The sequence below is a fragment of the Phalacrocorax aristotelis genome, chromosome 3, assembly GCF_949628215.1.
Source record: "Phalacrocorax aristotelis chromosome 3, bGulAri2.1, whole genome shotgun sequence".
Classification (NCBI taxonomy): Eukaryota; Metazoa; Chordata; class Aves; order Suliformes; family Phalacrocoracidae; genus Phalacrocorax; species Phalacrocorax aristotelis.
This window is the reverse complement of record NC_134278.1, coordinates 124285249-124305616: the sequence shown is the minus strand read 5'-3', so window position 1 is coordinate 124305616 and position 20368 is coordinate 124285249. Positions and strand designations below refer to the sequence as shown.

General features: G+C 39.4%; 1 protein-coding gene and 1 long non-coding RNA gene across 7 annotated transcripts in view; one reads left to right on the top strand and one right to left on the bottom strand.

The window, feature by feature from the left end:
- The window catches only part of EDARADD (EDAR associated via death domain), a 24437-nt gene extending 11664 nt beyond the window's left edge, over positions 1–12773 (top strand). For 3 of the 6 annotated variants that reach the window (XM_075089435.1, XM_075089438.1, XM_075089437.1), the window contains exons 3-6: positions 1114–1153; positions 4133–4233; positions 7073–7118; positions 9656–12773. In XM_075089435.1, coding sequence (XP_074945536.1) covers positions 1114–1153; positions 4133–4233; positions 7073–7118; positions 9656–10032 — 564 coding nt within the window. In that variant the 3' untranslated portion in view covers positions 10033–12773. The remainder of the gene's footprint in view (positions 1–1113; positions 1154–4132; positions 4234–7072; positions 7119–9655) is intronic. The other 3 variants (XM_075089436.1, XM_075089440.1, XM_075089439.1) reach the window with 1 other exon arrangement.
- Positions 67–20341, bottom strand: LOC142055448 (uncharacterized). Its single transcript, XR_012659932.1, has 3 exons — positions 20222–20341; positions 17503–17623; positions 67–1908 (listed from the first exon to the last, which is right to left on the bottom strand). It is a non-coding gene; the product is annotated as an uncharacterized LOC142055448 (long non-coding RNA).
- Positions 20342–20368: the final 27 nt, after the last annotated feature.

The following is a 20368-nucleotide window of genomic DNA, read 5'->3' as shown; positions in this document are numbered from 1 at the left end:
AACGTGTCAGTCTTACGCTGAGACACATATCAGGTAAAAGTAATATGAGATTCTGTCAAGTATTTTAAGAGTTTTTCATTTTAATGTTGCTATGGATTGTTTACTCTGGGGAAAATTTACAGTGCCGTGTAGCCCAGAGAAGGCTTGTCTAATTTAGTTACATGGACAGATTGAAATGCATTGGTTTGCTTTATGGATGGCAAGTGAGCACGCTATTGCTTTGCCGTGGTGTTTTCTTCCCATTTTGAAGCTTGCAACAGGAAGTCAGCAGGAAACTCGTGAAATTTCACTGGTACTTTAAATGCCGATCCTTCACTGGGATCCATTATTGCAGTCTGTGTACATGCATTTGTGTAGCAGGTTTTAATAAAGGATATAGATTTTGTGATTGATTTTGTGAACTGGCTAAATTAGATGCTGGTTTTTGCTGAGGGGAAATGTTGCTATGTCTGAGATGAATGAAAGCTTGTTTATCCCCCTTACTCCCTTAAATTAAGATGTCTTTAATCTGTTTGCTTGGTTATGAGCTTTTATAAAAGCCACACCTACTTTTATATAAGGGTAGGGGTCATGGGGAAGGAGGTGGATTTCAGGAAGAATAGTAGGTTATAACATGCCTGGAAATCAGCAGCTATCCCTTTAAACTCAGTAATGATAGTTTTCTATTGCATTTTAATCAGCTTCTTAATTTTAGGGCAGAAGGGAAAATTTTTTTTTTTTTTCAGTACAGTAACATTTTAGTAAAAGCTTGTATCTGCTAAAAGAGCTTTTGAAGTCATCTCTATTCCTCCTGGTATGCATTACATTTTCTAGGTTATCTTGCTACTTAAATGCAAAATTTTTTTCCCAACCTCTGCTTTTTCACTAAAAAGTAATGCCTTTAAAAATACTGCAGGAAAGCAGCAATGTCTGTTACTTTTTATGTGCTAATCAGTAGTGTTAATAGCATCTCAATTCTCACATAAGAGAATTGTTACTATGTCTGATTGTAGACAGATCAACTAGTGGAAATTTAAGAGATGCAACTGTAATCATACAGTTTTATATACTCTTTCTCCAGCAGAATTACACTCAAAATAACAAACATCTGTGTCTCTTGCCTTTTTGTGACAGACTGAAAAATATCCTGTCCAAGACACAGGGGTACCTAAAGGTAAGTGTTGTAAATTCTGTCTAATCAGGTGTCGTAGATAAGTGTTGTTACGTGCAATAAAATCATTGGTGTTATCCAACAGATTGAAATATTCTTACTTTTTCCTAGATGTTTATGTTTTAAATGTAGTGTCATCTTCTGTATTTTTAAGGTCAGTTTGGTGTATATATATAACTTCTGAAATTTCCTTCCAAAGTTTAGTTTTGAACTAAAGTCAGTCTAAAACTATCATCAGAAGATCTTGGCTCTCAGTCTAGAAGGAAAATACAGTGGTGCAATCAAAAAAAAGTGTTCAGAGAACAGATGCTAGAGATGTGGTAATGTTAGAAAGTGGCTTTGAAGAGATTACCAGTGCCTTTGGGTTATCAGAAATATAATCCAGAAATACTTTCCAGGTCTCTTGCCTCTCATTGCATTCTCAGCCCTATAACCAATTAATTCTCTGTGTCATCTTTTACCTTCAGCAGGTGTTAAACCCATCTACTTGGAAACATAATATAGGTCCCCTCTGCACAAGTTCCTGCCTCTTCTCACAGAAAATGGAGTGAGGGAGTTCAGGTTCTTCACTGAAGTCAAATACTTGGATTTAACAGTGTGAATATCCCCTTCATGATTTCCTTGACATGGCAGGGGGGGATTTCTTTTGTCATCCCAGGCTTCACCATTGGCTTTTGTCCAGGGAATGCACTGGCAGGGGCTCAGTTGAGGAGTGCTCTTCAGGTAGTGTGTTCTTCATCCTGTGTTGCACAGCAAGTCTGCAGAGGGGACAGACGCAGGAAATTATGCAGAAGCTAGTCACAATGGAAACTTTTGCTGATGAGCATGAGCAATATATCACTGCGGTTAAAGAAAGGCTAGAGACTATTTTTGGGGGCTTGAAGGAGTCAGCCAGAGGAAATGAGCATCCTCTCAGAAGTGCTGCTCAGTAGGGAGAAGGAGAACATGAGATGAAAACTAATTTGAAATCATAAACTACTTTCTGTTTATTTGTAGCCATGTGGTTTGTTCTTCCAAAATTGTTTTTTAATACTAAAGCAATTTCTCTGTAACATTATTTTCCATGCCCTGTTTTTTATTTCACCCATAACATCAGGTTCCCCTCAAATTTATATAGATAAATTCCTAAATTTCAAACTTGTCAAAGTTGTTTGAAATCTGAGATTGCATGTTTTAAATGCGTTTAATTTAAAAATGAAAGCTGAGAGGAAGTAGAAATTTCAGCACTTTCTGTAGAAAGGAGATGACTTGGGTTTATTTTTAATTTTAGTTTCTGCTTCCTCTTGCTAAGTGTAAAAAGATGTAAGTACTAATATAGCTTGACATTTCCCCTTTGGAGTTGAAAGTGATACAAATACCTCTTAATATTCTGTTTGTTTCTGTGGTTAATTTTTTTTTTCTCAGAATGACTTTTCATAACTATTTCTGTAAAAGTACAGACATAAAAATATGAATCTGTGGGCTAAAAAAAGTTACAGATGTGCAGGTCTGATTCTGTGTAACACAAAATGATATTTGCTTCAGATACAATGCTTGAATAGAGTACATTGGCCAGGGGTGGGGTAGGGCCTGTTTTGTTGCTTTTATAGGTCCAGTAATTAATGGACCATTTGGGGGCCATAACATACTAAAATTCTTAGCACCCTCTACTGATTATGAATGAAAGGTGAGTTGAGGGAACTCTTCATCTTGCAGGACTAGGCTTAACGTCTACATCATGTTTTGATTATAATTCTACCTCCACTCACATATAGATCAAATTTCACACGTAACATTGCCATACAAATGAAGTGGAATTTTGATGCCCATTTTGATGACCTTTTTGGATATTTTTTTTTTTTGGGTCTCTGGACCTATACTCATAAAGATGATTGTTATTAAACACTTACCCTGCTGGGAGTGGAATACTATTTGGCATTAAGTTTCAACAGTCTTATAAAACCAGAAAAAGAGGAAAATCATAATTTTGGTTTTGTGGTTTTGTTTTTTTTTCTTGCAAGTGTAAGGATGAATTATTTGATTCTGATCGATTTCTTGAGTGAGATAAGGAAATATGTCTTCTTTCTATTATCTGATGATTCATAAAGATAATAGCTGATCTTTAATGAGATCTTACCACTAAACACATAGAAAATGGAAATATACCAGCACTACAAACATAGTCATCACCATAGAGAGTTCTTGTATGTAAAACTCTGTAGAATATAACCTCTTTTAAGCTCGTGTTAATGATTGGTCAGTACCTGACCCAGGGGAATTATACAAATGGCTTATTGATGAGGACCTTATTAATCATGCAGAGTGAAATTTGTCTGTTTGCACAAGGTTCACAGAGGGCTTATGCATCCATCCCTTTTACCCCTATTTTGAGGGCTGATGTGAAGCTTGAAAGGTAAATAGTTTATGCTGTACTGGAGAATGTTGTGCTTTTCAGTGGACTTCCAGGGCAGTTGATAAACACCCTTTGAAATGGATTATTTCAGTGCTTCAGAAAACTCCCATGTAGTAGAGGTAAGTAGGATGAGCCTAATTTACAAAGGGACAGAATAAAAAGTAAATATTTGTGTAGTACCTATTTCAACAATGATCATTGTAAGCGTGATGAGAAAAGCAAAGCAAAAAGGGATTATATTGACTTGAGACAGTCATCTTCGTCCTACTTTGATGTATTGGTTTGGTTAATATTCTCTGGTCAGCTTTCTGAAACAATGTGACTCTTGCTTCAAAAATAGTATGGTGTTTGTTTAAAAAACAATTGATACACTAATATCTGATGTCTGCAAGGATTATTCTTCTTCACACGGTCATGCTCTTCATGATTGTTGAGTCTCTGCCAATTTAATATTTTGGGCTTTTAATCCAGGATTTCCCAGTTACTGATCATGATGTGGAGCTAAATTTTATATGCTAGACACCTGTAATTGATGTTTGACAGTCTTACTATTTAAATTTGTATTTGGGTGGAAGACTAGTGTTTCACAGTCTTTGTCTTAGATGAGGAATACCTAACAGATCAAGTTACATTGGAAATTGCATCTGTCAACATCAAGACCCTTACGTCAGATTCTGGCCTAATCCAACAGGTAAGAAAAAATGATACCTGAATGTGAACTATGTTTCTGCTGTTGATTAAATAAGTATGTTAACAAAGAAATATATTTTCAGACTATACTGGAGAGCATGGAATTACTCAGTAAAACAGACCAGAAACAGGCTCTCTTTTCAAGAGTTCAAGGAAGTGAGCTTCTGTGGAGAAGAGCAAAAGAAAGGTTATTTAATCATTAGCGTGTACTTTGTAGTTTAATTAGGTTTTGATTAGTGTGTAGATGCTCTGAAGAAGAGCTGACAAAGAGTTAAGGCTTTGTCATGCATGCTCTCCCTCTTTCCTGATGAAAATAGAGCCAGGGCAGAGAATAAGTGAAGTAGTAAGGAATTCTAGGTGTTGGACTCTTTGTGTTTTGACCTTAGGGAGGCATTTGACTATTCTGGTTTGACTTTGGGACACTGCTCTTCCTGTAGTGGAAACACTCTCTGCAGTTTGTGAAGTCTTACATTGCCACAGGGTGGGCAATGCTGAGTGACCCCCATGCTCTATGGTTACCATCTTTCAAGTGAATGTTATTTGCTGAATTTCAAATTGATTCTCTTTGGGTTGAGCAGAAAACTTGGAGAAAAGAAATGAATGAGCATTTTCCAGTGAGATGAAGAATTAAAAGGAGTTCCTTATGCCAGAGTCCCGGCTGAATTTCACCAGAAACAAGCATGGGTTTGTTATGTATTTCACAGATGATGGAGGTAACGGTCTCATTCCCATCATCAAGAAGAGAGCATTTATTGCCAGTTTAGAATCACTATAAAGATATTTCTCTGTATTAGGGTGTTAATGGTTCTACAGAGCTGAAAAACTTCTGCTTATCTTGAGACTGTGCATAGGTTTATGGCTTTGATTAGACCTGTAGAGGTTGATTGGATTTTAGTTGTCGGCAAAAATATTCTTGCTTAATACCTTCATTTAATGGGCAGTAGCACTACGTTGTCTTATTGCAATTACATTACAAGAAAATTATTTTGAACAAACATGAGTGCATCTGACTTGATAAAAGTGGATAATAACTGATCAGTAAAAATACGAATTTTGAACACAGAGATATGGCACAGGTAAGTATGCCTGGTTTTCTTTGTACTTTTTGCAGTACTAGCCTCTCTTGTTATTTCTTTAATCACAAGACATTAGTGTAATGACATCTCTTAAAGGCAATTAGGTATTAGCTTTCACAATACAGTTTGAACTTTCATGAATTCATGAAGTCTGGAAAATGTTACTGAAGCTCAGGGCAGCAACGTAGCTATTGCAAACTAAGTGAACAGTACCCACTTTCCCTTTATTTCTTCCATTTTGTTTTTATTTGCTTGCTTGTTTCTTTTGAAACAGATCTCTGGGGAGGCTCAGTTGTGATGGGCAGCTCCTCATTCTCCCAATGAATCACCCTTCTGGGGGTTTGCTCCTCAGGGCTCAGTAATAATGTTTCATCTTTTTAAGGAATTTGTGGGAATGGAGACAATGACTATAATCGGGATCTCCAGATTTAATTTTTCTTAAACTTTGGGTGCTCACATGTTGCCATGAAGGCCAAGTTCATGTTTAAAAAGCTCTGGCCAGAGAAAACTTACTCAGTGCCAGCAGAAAAGTAAACTACTAGGAGATAATGGCAAGGAGTATTCTGTTGCAAATGGCATGTGCAGTGTTAGATCTCTCTTGAACGGGGTGAGTTGACGTTGCATGTGTGATTTTGCAGTTTTCAGGAAATAAAGAAATCCTGAAAACAGTATGCAAACTTTTCCTTTCCTAACAAAGTTTTTAAGTATTTTGGAGGTGGTTTACCTTCTTTAGAATTGGACTGTGAATGTATGCGTGTTCACTATATCAACTGAAACTGCCTATATTCTATTTTTAGTGGATTTCTTAGTAAAGATGGCGTAGCAGGTAGGAATAGAGTATCTTATTACACTGTATTGTTACCCAGTTGACTTGTGTTTGCACGCACAACCTGCAAAATATTAAAGCCGCCTGCTGTTATAGTTTTGGAAGAATGACGCACTACAAAAAATCGACAATACTTTATTACAGCTATCTAAGGGGAAAATCCCCTTCTGCTTTCATCTTTAAGTCCTCAACAGAAGAAAGCTATTCCCCCTGGCTCCACACCCGCTTAAAGTAAGGGCAGCTGCAGTTTCCCGCAGCTCTAGGATCAAGGTGCTGTCCTTCCAGTTTTTAAATGTTGTAACCTTTCAGTTCTTCTATGTCGAAAGCAACGTGTGTTGCAGTCTCAAGCTGCTAAGTAATTTTATTATGTTTAATTAGAAGGCAAAAAGCCACTGAGCAAATATTTACCTCAAACAAGGGGGGCATTAGATATGAACCAGCTGAAATGTTCAAGTCCACCTGTTGTCTGGAAAAGCTTCCTATATATGTAAAGAAATTTGTAAAAATAACTCTCCCATGCTTCCTAGACCAGTGAAGCAGTCCTTTACTGATTCTCATTACAGGCAAAATTCTCGGTTTTTCATTACAAAGCATTTAAAAAATGTTTTTAATCAAGCCATATGAATTGTTGAATGGCTGTTGAGGGATTAAGAACAAATTACTCAAAAGATGTAACGCTATAACATATCATTAGTAAAGATGACATTGTTCAGTGGATACAACCAACAGGGAAGTTCTGTGAGCCAAAGCATGAAAATGCTGCCTGAAAAGACTGCAGATTGTCAGTGACTCCTCAAAACCAGATATGCTACCTGTCTGTCTTTACAAGCAGCTCAGGATTCTTCTAAGTAATCCCCTGACACTGTGTAAATTAGCCAAATAGCTATTCTGGTTTTCAAATACATTGTTTTGATTTATATTTGTTTTCTGTTTTGTAGCCAGAAGACAAAGACACACAAAACCATAGTGATGAATCACTTTCAGGTAATATGTCAGCTTTACTGTTCTACACATTTTATTCCTAGATTGTCTTTGAAAGCACTGTATTAAAAACTGCTATTTGTCATAACCAAGAACTGCCTAGGTAGTCAATGCTTGTGGAGATCATTTCATTACCAGTGTCATTTATAGCTTCCTCTTTGTTCTAAAGGTGGTGGTGATCAATAATGCAGACCATACAAAACGTAAGTTGGGCCTTCCGAATACATCTAGTACATCTACCTTTGGAAGGAATCTGTAAACAGCTACCTGGAGAGAGCAGAAGCTGGCAGCGGGCTGTGGGGGCTCATTCCATAATTATATGAGCTCAGCTGAGGGTGGAGTGCATGTGTGTGATATACAGCCCTGCTAATCTAACAATGAACAACTGAGAATTTCCTATTAGTAAAGAAGCTTGTCCTATTATGCAGTGTTAGGATCATGCAATTAGGTGGGTAGGTCATCATTTGCTCATCAGTATCTAACACAGGGCATCTTAGAAAAGCAGGATTCTTTATAATGCTGTTGTAAGCCTGCACATGGTACAGCACAAGCAGCAGGTTGGTTTAGTTTTGTTTACCTGTAACTGTGCTCTGTGTTGTCTTTACCCCTTCTTCCCTGCTTCCATTGGAGGATAATACTTACTCTGGCATCCTTGCAAAGCAAAATAAAATGAAATTCAGATAGGGTGCTCACCTGCCCTTTGAGCTCAGCCAGAACTTTGATTGGATTACATTCATTTTGTCTTGCTTGTATAACTAAATCTTGGTATGAGTGAAGCAAGCAAGTTTTGCCTCACTTCAGCAAGAGTTTAAGGTACAGAAGAAGAGGAGAATAGTTCACAGAACATATTTCTGTAGAGAACAGCTGCAAAGCCTGTGGAAAAGCTGTGAGCAAAGATGCTACTAGAACATATTTCCCCTTAACAGGGAATCTGAGCATTTGTACGAAGTTATGTGTCTGCAGCAGTGTTGCTGCTGCATGTCCTAACTTGTTCAAAAACTTCAGAAGTTGTATTTGGCCTGCTAAAAAAGCAAGACGATGAGCGATGTTACAAAAATAACAATAGCCTGCTCTTCCCTTAAAAACCAAAACCAAAGTGCATGCAGAAGCTACATTCAGCTGAGTTGCTTTATCGGCACTAATATTCAGAATAAAAAAGAACACAATGTGACCATCTTTCTGGAATTTTCACACAATCTGACAATTACTGCAAATTTAAAAAGAAAAAAAAAACCAACCAAAAAAACCCTTAATGATGCTGTTGTCTGTATGAGTAGGTGGCACCAAGTACCAGCTTTGCCCTTTGCCAGAGAATCAAGTCAGGTCTTAGACCAGAACTGATCTAGCACTTTTAAATTGCATGTCACTGGTTTCTGTTGTTGTTTTTAATCACTTGTTTCATTAATACCAGTTTTCTTATGGTAGTGTCCCTTTTTCAAATAGTTTTATACCAAGTAGGACCAGTTACTTCTCTATTTCAAGCTGTACAACAAGGCTGGAGGGCAGAAGCTTTAGAAAATGCTTCTAGGCTGCATCCTTTTTCTCCTACTCTTTGGACATAGCAAATTCTCCCTGCCTTCAAAAAGGAGCAGGAGGAGTTAAGGTCATATCTGCAGCGGAAATGCTCAAACGGTGCCCTACATCACTGCAATATTAAAGGTCTTAGTATTTGACTAGAAGTGTGACTAGAACTGGTTTCTACATGCATTTACAGGTTATTAATGTCTAATATAGTCTGATAGAATCACATTGTTCACAATGCTGAGGGGAGATATTGACTGTTGTGTGTGGGAGACCTAAATGGCAATTTTCGGTATTTGATGCAGATTTTGGAATATATCATGACCTACTTCTAGCAACTTGATATTTTTTTTTCTCACACATGGAGAAGTACGCACTTTATTTCATTCCATAATATATATTTAAAATAGGTTTGCATGGTAGAACAGGGACAGCTTTTACTGTAAGAGCCCTTACAAAGCAAAGGAACATTTCTACTTTTTCATTGTGTTAAAGTACTAGATATTAGTTGTGTTTGCAGCTGTCAGCAGGCATTCTCCTGATGCATATATTTCATGTTGCTATGAAGGCAGCAGCTCAGAAGTGCAAAACCTTTTCCTTCATCCTACAACGTATGTGTACAAGATGCACATAATGCGCGCATAATCCTGTTCGTGATATAAGCAGGGGTTATGGCAGATTCAAGGAAGCTACGTGGTTCCCAAAAACAAAAAAGGGGAATACCCCAGCTCACACACTGGATTGAATTGCATGCCTTTTCTATAAAAGCATAAATATGGTACTTTAAAATTTACTATCCTTTTGATTATAGCCACCGAGCGTAGCAAAGACAGAAGTCTTAGAAAATTATTTTCATGAAAACTTCATAAGGAAAGTCATTACATGTCACTATTCTGAGTTTTTCAGAAACAATTAACAGGAATATAATACTCTTTAACCCTTTGCTTTTAACTTTTTGTTCCCAGTGAAACCACAGCAATAAATCCTAACTTCTCCCTATGTAATGGTTTTCACTGCAGATCTCAAGAAAACCTGCAAGGAAAATGGCACCTGCTCCTTGTGCTTATTCCGTGCACCAACCATCAGCGACATGCTCAATGATGAGGACTTGTTGTACACAGTGAGGCTAAAGCTGGATCCCTGCCACCCAACAGTGAAAAACTGGAGAAATTTAGCAAGCAAGTGGGGGATGACTTATGATGAATTGTGTTTCCTTGAACAGAAGCCCCAGAGTCCCACCTTGGAGTTTTTGCTACGGAACAGTGACAGGACTGTGGAGCAGCTGATCGATCTCTGTAAATTTTATAAGAGAATTGATGTTGTGAAAGTGCTGCTGAAATGGGTGGAGGAGGAATGGCCCAAGAGAGGGAACAGAACTTACCAGAATGACTTCTAGGTCAAAGAAAGTTGTTAGTCCGTACGTGTTAATCGCTGGGACTAGCTGCTACTAGTACATGGGAAGATTCCCTTGCAAGAGAGAGAGCCCGTACTGACGGTTTGTATACTGTGTAGGCTATACATACTGTATACACATATATATGTTCTGTGCCCTCAGGGTTGCAAAGATAACTGTCCAAAAATGGATGGAATAATGCAGATTGTGTTCTGGAGTCTACAAATGCCTTCACTTTCTTTGCTGCTGTTTGTAGGCTTCCTAAGCAGAAGAGAAATGAACAAGCCAGACCACTGGTTTTATTGCAGCTTTTGTGAACCATGTCAGTTGTGTGCTGTTGCTATTGGGAAAGCCACAATTAGAAGGCAAGTCTTTTGGCCTTTCTGGTGGCCCTTCCGCAATTTCATATGTTCTACCTAGTAGATGATGAGGGGTCATTTTTCCTTATTTTTTTTTTTAAATTAATAAAATAAATTTAAGCTTTATGACAATGTTTTTGGCACAGGAACACCTCAGTGTTCCAAGCAGCAGTTTTGATTTGCATGTTACAATTAATTCAGTGTTTCAATGTCAAGTTCAGGCAACTTAAGCTTTAAATCTCTTCTATAAACAAGAAGATGTTAAACAAAATAATTATTTGCGTACTTCTTGCATCATAGGGTATATATTTGCTATAGAAGATATCATGCAATTCAGAGAGACTTCCTAGCCCATAACTACTAGGGACAAAAAAAAAACCCAAACCAACAATTAAAGTGCTTTATACTTAAAATTACTTTCCAAAGTTTTGAAGACAATAGGCACTCTGAGTGCACTTATTGTTTACCTCAAATGCATCTTGCTTTTCAGTGTGAGGTGACAGTTAATGCCTCACCCACAGTATATCCTTTATATTGAGCATAAATTCTTTTTCACAGGCTGTGGTTTTCTTTACAGTTCTACGGATTGACCTGCTTTCTGTCCTACACCAAAGCAGTTGCACACTTGCGTGAAACTAGAACAAGTTTATGTATTGATTAAAGCCACTCTAATGGGAAATTAATAGGTGAATTAATCTACAGTGCAGGTAGATGGTTATTAAAGCACTAATGGTGGTTTAGACTGATGTTTCTCAAAGAATTTTCATACTCTGAATTACACTGTTTACATTTTAAATAGTTTAGAAATTGGTCTTTTTTCCTACTATTCTTCTGTGTTTAACGTTTAAAAAAACCTGAAAATACTTTATACATCTTATTGTATAATTGATCTTATAGCTATAATGCCACACAAAAATGTTGTGACTTAAAAATAGTTCTAGTTATTACCCTTGCTAAAAGCAACTCAGACAATACTAATATGTATGTAGGTGTATATACCGAAGCACTGGTGAACATGTATGTCAAGATGTGGGGCAAAACTAGAAGGGGGTACAGGTTGATGCACTGTTTACTTTTCTCGAGTAGAAGTGACTAAGATTAGTAGCAAAGCTGAGAGAAGTCTAATGCTGTGTACTGAGTTTCTTACTGTAAGAGAATGAAAAGGGACTTCTAGTAATACTGTACTATATAGATACTGGGGATATGGTTATAGAGGAGCTGCAAGTAAAGACTAACATTTTTATTGTCAGGCACTAGTTCTGGGGTGACATAAATTAGCTTTATTTTAGTGAATTCAGAGAGCTGAAGATCTAGTTTCAAGGTGAAAAGACTGGCCTAAATTTGAGGTTTGAATTTTTTCTTTTTTTAAAAGCTTGTGGAAGACTGGAATTTTTAATAACTTTTCTTTTTTTAACCATTCCTCAAAAAATCTGCTACTCTTTAGAACAGGAAGTTTTCTAGCCATATTTTAAAGAGGGAATTGTACTGCTGTGTCTTATTGGGGCTGTAGTTCAAACGTTTCATGTTAACCTACTAGGAACGGTGGTTTCCCAATAGATGTCTATCAACTCGAACTTTTGCAAATAATCTTCTGTCTTTAGTTAGGAGCAGTAGAATCAGCTTTGAGGACTACTGCTGTGGCTGGGCTGCCTGCTATTTTCAATTCCTACAGAGGCTTCCACCACATACCTGCAAATAGCTCCTAATGCAGCTTGTCTAACATAATTCCCATACCTTGGGCCTATTATATGCATGATTTAGGATCATGTGTCAATGTGTTATGTTGCTCTGAGTGATGAGTGCCGGCATGTATGCCAACAGCTTTCCTCTCCCATAACATATCACAGCTATATGTGTGTAGTATTACAGTATGCTCTGCTTTTGGTAGATCAAGTCCAGCAAGGAGCTGGAGCCCTCACCTAAGACTCACAATGGGAACATGAAATGATGCAGCAGCATTTCTGAATCAAGACGTTCAACTGAAACCTACCCCTTTTTCCTGTTTTCTGGCTAAAACTTGTAAAATTTTGAAGAAACACTTTTGGGAAAATGAGTTCTGATCCCTTGAAGCTCTTGAAAAGTCAATGTCATCTGCAAGGATTCATGTCTGATGGAAATAAAGCTGCTTGTGAGAGTTATGTGCATTCTGTATAAATTCAACACTGAAGGTTGAAAACATTAGCCTTAAACTTTGTCACACACTGGATTACTCATTAGTATACTTGAAATATTTTTTCCTCTTTGTATGGCATGAATTGAGATGTACACACTTTTTTACTTTTATATCTGTTTACAAGATATTGGGTCTGAGTGTTCAGTTTATTCTTTTATCTTCTGTCATAATGTATACTATTTTTAGAAGAAATATAGATTGTCAATGTTTGACTTCATTGTATTTGTTTTTATTACAGCTAGGAAAACAGCTGTTTTCCTTCTCACCAGTCACCTTGGAACCACTAAGCTATCAACTAGTTGTGCTGTGTAAAAATCATCTTATATACAAGATTCACGGCATCTTAAAGCCCCTATGTTTTCAACAGATACTGCTCTTCAAGAAAGGAAGATGCACTTTTTTATCTTTTCCATAAGAAAATTGATTTAATTTTGATAAGATGGTGAACAAAGATGTTTATCTAGAAACTTGCAGCAGAGTTACTAACTATGGAGAGGTATGAAACCTACACTGGGTGAGCTTTCCCTGAACTAATAACCAATCCGATGATGAAGGTTATCACATGGGCACTGAAAAGGCTCTGCTGGACTATCAGTTTTGTTCCGTTATATCTTTCGCCTATTCCCGTAGGAGACCCGCTTTCCCTTCTGGGATTTCCAGTTCTTTGGCTGCCATCTCTGTGCCTGCAGGATAATCAGTGGCCCTTCCAACCCACTTTAGCTTCTCTGAAGATGTCCAAGCCACTATATTCTTTCATTCCTGCAGCTTTATCTAAGGCATGATGAGCCTAATAACTTGTTCAACAGCAAAGGTAGAGTCCTGTACTCCAGGAGCCCCTAGTTTTGCTGTGAGGTCAACCATGGGGCATCCCTAGCAAAATGGTGACGGTATCCAGTTGCCTTGCTTGCTGCATGCACTTCCCTTTGATCTGTGGAGAGGAATGCAAAATGGGTTTTGGGCTTTCTTTTGGAAGTCTACCGTAAAGGATAGGGTAGTCAGCATGGCCCCAGGTGCTTGCTTGGAAGTTGTACAGAATCTGTAAACCATACTTCCTCCTCAATCATTACTGAATAATGGAGAGCTGCAGCTCAGTCTGGGCAGTGCTTTGTGCAAGAGACTGCATATTTTTCACTGTCTCAAACTGCCTCCCACAGTTCCAAGTCAAGCTGTTAGCAAGTGGAAAAAAAAAGTAAATTCTGCCTTATGGTGGTTTAAGTTGACTTTTGCTCAGACATAGTTGGAAATAATTTGTCAGACAGCAGAATTGTTTAAACAAGGTCAAAGAAAGTGCATGACATCTATAATAATTTGAAGAGCAGCCTAATTCTGTAATTTTTGTAGCATATCATGTGCTCTGTCCAGAAAGGAAAAGCAATTAGTTATTCACAACTGCTTTCAATATATTTTGTAAGTCTTAAGTTTTGGGTCAGTTTTGGACAGTAGGACAGAGCACCATTAAATGAGGACTTGGGGTTGTTGCCTGTTTTGACAGGAAAGTGCTTTTCCTTGCCCCTGAGCTCAGCTAGTCCGGATAGCATGGCTATGGTCAGTTGTTAGCCTTAGCTGGGTAGGGAAGGTATGGATCTACTTACTGATCGGACAGGCTGAATATGAGGAGCACTAAGAATTTATTTGGAAAGGTGGTGCCTGTAGTATTTGTTAGCCTGTACCTTGGCTAAGGACTGGGACTGACTTCATCTTGGAAGGAACTGGTGGCAAAATGGAGTTGATGGACCTGGGAAAGGCTTGCCTGTACTCTCTGTTGGGGCAGGGGCAATTAAACAGACGGGCAGACTTACTAGTTGGTTTGATCTCTGTATTTTACCTTTGTAAAATGGCAATTCTTGATTTCAAAGGCAGGTCATTGGGGTAAATGTATATTTATTATTGTGGTAATAAGAGTCGCATAAAAATCTTAAACGTGAGAAAGACAAAACAGCACAAGTCTTGTTAGGATGGGGTCAGTAAGGTTGGCTTTGGCCTTCTTGAACTCCAACATGAGAGAGTATTGGTGTGTTGGGTTTGTTCAGGCAAGCGTGTTAGTAACTGGAAGAATAAATGTGTTCTGTGTATCACTGTACAGCATGAGGTAGATATGCAACTTCACGTATTCTCATAAAGGTGCTTTTTTTTATTATTATGAGTTTGCTTCAAAATTACCCAATATTTAGTTTGGGAATGCTTTTTGTCTCCAAAAATAACCAAAGTTGTATGTTGTTGATGACTTAAAACACATTTACACAACTAAAAAGTTTCTTAACAGGAAGAGCCAGGGTAAGAATAAGAAATAAAAAAGGGGACCCACACCCTTATACTAGCAATAATATCTTAAGCCTAAGCTGAGGGTTTATTTTCATGTTTATGCTCAATATATGTTGGCTTCCCCCAGTCCTCTCAAGCTTCAGTTCATTCACAATCCCATAGATAGTTTGATTTTTATTTTGGTCCTAATTTACTTTTGTCTCTACTTTCTCTGAAGATGAGAAGTTCACCAACTTGAAGGTCTATTAAAAGCCTTTTCCCCTCTAACCATCAGAAAACACCTACCATCTCATGGTAAGAGGTGATACTACAGCCTTCTCATTTCTCCCTTAAAAATGCAGCAATGCTGAGGGCAAGTGAGCCCTTCTCTAACTGCAGAGTCCCAGCAAGGGGGTCCAAAGGCAACTGCAATGAGGATGATGGTGTAGCTGAAGCGTGTAGTCCTAAGGAACTTGAGTTTGGTCACAGTCTCTAGTTCGGAGAACATCACAGTTTTTTGTTTTGCACACATACATGGTGTTTCTTGTTTTTTTTATCTCCTTGGGTAGGTAGGGACTGAGGCACTATGTGTAGACTGTGGCATGATCATCTTTTGCGGGGGGCGGTCAGGGCAGGCATAGGCACAAGTTTGCTCTGTGAGCTGTTGCAACACAAATGAAGAAGTGATCCTGACTATTTTCAGAATCCTAGTGTGTTGTGTCACTGGTTTGAAAAAAGAAGGGGTATGTATGTTTTAAAGGTTATATGGCCTAAAATTGGTTTTCAAAAGGACCAGTGACTTCTCTGCATCGTTTATCCTTTGGCCTTCGTACCTAATTTGTATCTTGTTTGCTGTTATGCTTCTCTTCAACCTTTTTCTTGAAAAAGCAGGCATTGCAACAAAAACAATCGACTACTTACTAGTTTCTGAAGTAGTAGTAGCAGTTTAAGCTCTTGAATGGGTAAGCCTATTAAAAAAAAAAGACTTTTTATTTGGCTCTCTGCAATTTGTAAGATTTCAGCTAAGTATTGATGTATCAAGGAAGAGTTACGGAAGACCACTGATTAACTTGTAACTAAATAACAGCTGAACCAGCTGGGCTGTCAACTGAAATTTTAATGTTGGTGTACCAAGAAGTGGTGACTTATGTCCACTTCAAATCTAAAGCCTTTCAAAGAAGCTAGGGGAATAATTTCCATCAGAAAATGCTGTAATACACAAACAGCTCCACTAAAGCTGTGGAAGACACAACGATGTCAGGCTTTTGAGATCCTGTGAAGTCCTTGCACATAAAATTTATGCTGAACAGTACAGTGTGCTAGAGGCTTTACCACTGCAGCCTGTAGTACTGTGTTAACTAAGGGAAGAAATTACAGTTATTCTGGTACCACACAACAATATAAAAAAGATTAGCAAAGAGTAACTTCCACTGGGAAGGTTTCTTAATGGGGACTAGCAGCCTACTTTGATTGCCTCACTGCAAAGCTAGATAACGTGTGTAACCATCAGCTTCGGGTGAGGACAAACAAACTTGTCGTAACCCATATTTTCTACCTGTTACTAGCCTGTTAAAGACTTTTGATGAGACCTGCAGAGAGCCATTGAGCTTATTAATATTGAACGGCCATAGTGGTGCGTAACCATATAAGTGGTATGTACGGTGGTGAGAAGTTTCTGGTTTGGGACAGAATTTTTCTTGCAGGATATTCAGACAGTGATTCATTAAAGTATACAACATGCTGCCATGGATCATGTTGTGAAGGCCCAAAAGTGGTGTCATTGACCTAAAAATTAATTGGGCAAATTCACGGTCTGCTTATTCAGTAAGATGGTGCAATTGTAACCTCTGGGTCAGAAAGTTCTAAACAGCTGATGGTCAGAAGCTGAGTGGTGTCGTACTGCGTGCTCGCCTCGTTTCTCACTCTGCTCCTCTAGGCAGCTTGTGATGGCCACTATCCATAATGGCTGTGGGTATGTGACCCTTTGACTTGATGTGGTACAGCCGGTTTTGTCTCTACCAGACCATAGATGCGTTGTACCAACCTCAAGAGTGCAGCGGTACCTAGGAAGCTGTTATGGTACCGTACGCATCAGAAGGAGGACAAATGTAGCCAGTGGGGCTGCCAGCCCTACCCCTAAAGTCAGCATAGCTTCAGGCTTTGGTACATAGGCTAGGAAAAAAGTAAATAAGCATATCTTAACATTGGCAAACCACTAGTAACCTATTACAGAAAGTGCTGGGTAGGCCTAAAAGGAAAAGCAGCTTCTTAGATAAAGGGAAGAATGGTGTTTGAATTGTGGAGAGGAGGAGAGTTGAACAAAAAGGGACCTGTGAGAAATTTTGAAGTGTGTTTGTGTCATGTCCCGGGACTTCTCTATTTTAAGTAGCTCACTATTAATTGCTGCAAATTTTATAATTGGAACTGTGTATAAAATATTGGGCCAAATATGACTACATATATTATTAGTTTAACTGGGCAATGACTTGCTACCCTGAGAGGTACAGGTTATAAGCTGGGAAGGAAGGGCAGGAAGCCTGCTCAGGAAGTCTCATTTGAGGAAGTAGGATAGCATGGAATCATGTGCTTTGTGGCACTCTGCTGAGAAGTGGGAGGAACTGGAGAGCAGGAGCAGATAGCCAAATGGCAGCAGAGAGCTAAGGCAGCTAGCAGAGCCAGAGCACTGCTGGAGTGACTCACAAAGGGCAGAGCAGCTTGCAATGCTGCTGGCTCTGGTGCAGTTTCGATGCAGGTCTGCCGCACACCAGGGAAGGCACCAGCCTCTGCTTTGGAGAAGTGCAGATGTAAGACGAGGTGTTTCCTGCAGGAAGAAAGGAGCAAACAGATCCTTTACCAAGAAATTACCGGAAGGCTCACAATAGTCTGTGGTTGTGCTTGCCTTTTAATAAAGTGGTGTTTGTTAAACCACCTGACTGAATATGTGAGAAGGGGTTAAAAAAAAAAAGCCTGGTCACCAGTTTAATTAAATTTTCCCAGATTTCTGAGTGGGCTTTAACTGTTACCAGCATGGCCTGTGTCACTGTCAGAAGCTTACCTTGAAGCATGCTACAATGATACAGGTGATTGTAACAAACTGTATCAAATCCAGTTTTACTGACATCAGACTCAGTGAGCACAATACTTACCTCAACTAAAAATTCATTTTCACTATTATGCTCAGTCACATAGATCCGAAAGCTCTGTGGAAATGGTACCAGGCACCATCAGTCTGTCCTAATTATTGGGTTGTGGTCTGACACTGCTGCTCAAGTGTTAACTCCATCTCTTCTCCAAAGTGGAAAGGGAAAACAGAATGGAAAGCTAAATCTATAAAAGATCACATTTCAGTTTTTAATGAGATGAATCACAGGCGTTCTTGGTTCCCAAGAGGGAATATGTAAGATTTGGAGATCACCTAATTAGCACTGAAAATAAGCAGGAAGTTCAAAAAGGCTGTGCTCAGTAGTGCTGGTTGGGTATGGTACCAGCTGACGTGCAGTAGCAGCTCCTGCGCTGCTGGTGTCTTGTCGTTATATTCCTCTCCCAGTTCTTGTAGTTGGGCAGGAAAGACAGGTAAAATTTCTTAAGGGTAATAGGGTCCTCCCTCAAATGCTACTTTTTGGCCAAGAGTAGCTGCTAAATTTGCTTCAGCTGAAACTGTCTGCTTCTGTCTTGACACAGGACTTCTGTTTCTCCAGCAAGCAAAATTCTGCTGCGACACAGGGAGTCAGACTGTGCTGACAGGGTTATACACAGCCCCAGCAATGGTTGTGTGCGTGTCCAAATGTAGCTTTAAAAGCAAAAGCCGGAATTAGGACTTGGACTGTAGAAATGAGGGAAGATTTTGTTATCTGCCATCATGACTGCCATTAGTAAATGATGCTAAAAATAGCAGTCACAAGAAATCAAGCAGCAAAATGACAGTCTATGAACAAAACAGCTGCAGTGTAGTGCAAGGCTACTGAAGCTGTAACCTGACTCATTGTCAGTGGTGCATTAGGTCTGGGAGCTGAAACAGGGATTTTCCTGCAAATTTCACAAACTGCCTATGACTCAGCCCTCAAAGAGGTGATCAGCACATTAGCCAAACAGCTGTCCTGCTTCAGGAAAGAGCTGGTGCATACTTTAAATCACCAAATTTCCCTTGGATGGTTTCTTCCTAAAAGTAGAAGAGCTCTGAGCCAGAAGCAGTAGTAAAGTAGCGAAACTTTATTTTCTGTGGTTCTTTTAGAAACACTTCCACTTATTGCTCCTCCTTTCAGTACCACTGCTTTCTTATTCCAGCCCTTCAGCATCTTTTCTGTCCCTGCTGTATGAACTGAACTTTCAAACCTGCTTTGAGGCTGCTTTCTAATACCGAGAAGTGAAGGCAGTTCATGTACTTTGTCAGTCTGGTTTTATCAAAATTTTATACTCTTTAAACTAGAATGCCTGGAACAATAACTTCAAAGGAAAACTAAGTGGTAGTTCAGGCTCTAGGAACCTCTATTATCTCTTAAAAAAGTGCAGCGGAATTTTGTATAAATTGCACAGCAGGCTTTTTGCTGTCACTGACATCAGACAATAGTTTTTGGTCCTCTCTTAAAACCATACATGATTCTAAGGATTTCCCCAAGTGATTTGCTTTGCTGCTCTTAAATATGAACAGCTCATTTCTGCAGTTCTCCTCAAAAGAAATGCTATCTTTCTGTGAATGAATCCTTCAAATCTAATATAGCTAAGCTGAGGTACAGCAGCTATCCTACAACCATTAGCAGAACTCTAGCAAGGAGATATGAATTGGTATGGCTGGTTTTGTGCTGGTAAATTGTAGAATAGACGACTGGATGTTACCTAGCTAAGATATTGAAATGGTCTTTGTGACAAGAGTGGCTGAATACCATTGTAACTTTGCTATATAGCCATGTGCACTGCTTCCTGCAAGGCAAAGAAGTACCGCATGCCTGTAATTGAACAGGATATGGCGACTTACTTTTGTGGGCCTTTTCTGTTGCAGCCTTTATTTTTGTGCTCATCTTTTCCCTGTGCAGCACGTGAACACAGCAGGAGCTGTAGAACTACCCGGGACTTCATTGCCCTACCTGCCTACTAGACTGAAACAGCCAAAAGCACACTTCGTGACGCCTGTGAGGGAACGGGAGGATAAAAGCACAGCCTTGGGGCTGTGGGTAGAAGATTGGGGATGGGTGAAGGATTTCCAGGTTTCAGAAACTCCACAGTCCTGGAGCAACAAACAGCCCCATCGGCTTTGAACGCTGCATTTGGGTCTGGGTGCGGGAGATGCGTCTTGCTAGGAGGGGACGGAGTTGGGCCGTCGCAAAGGTCCCACAAAGGCAAGGCATAGAGGACGCGAAGCTTTTTCGGGGGAAGCTTGCGGTAGCGTTAAGGAGCCGGATTAACTTCGCGACCAAGTTGTTACCTGAGCGCTTGTCAGCCATAGCCCACGGGCACGCGTGGCTCTAGGGCCGGGGCCAGGCAGCTGCCGGTCACGGGTGGGCGGCTGGCGCAGGCCGAGAAGCGCCCCGCTCCCCTGCTCCCCCCCCCGCCCGGCGCCCCCTCCCCGCCG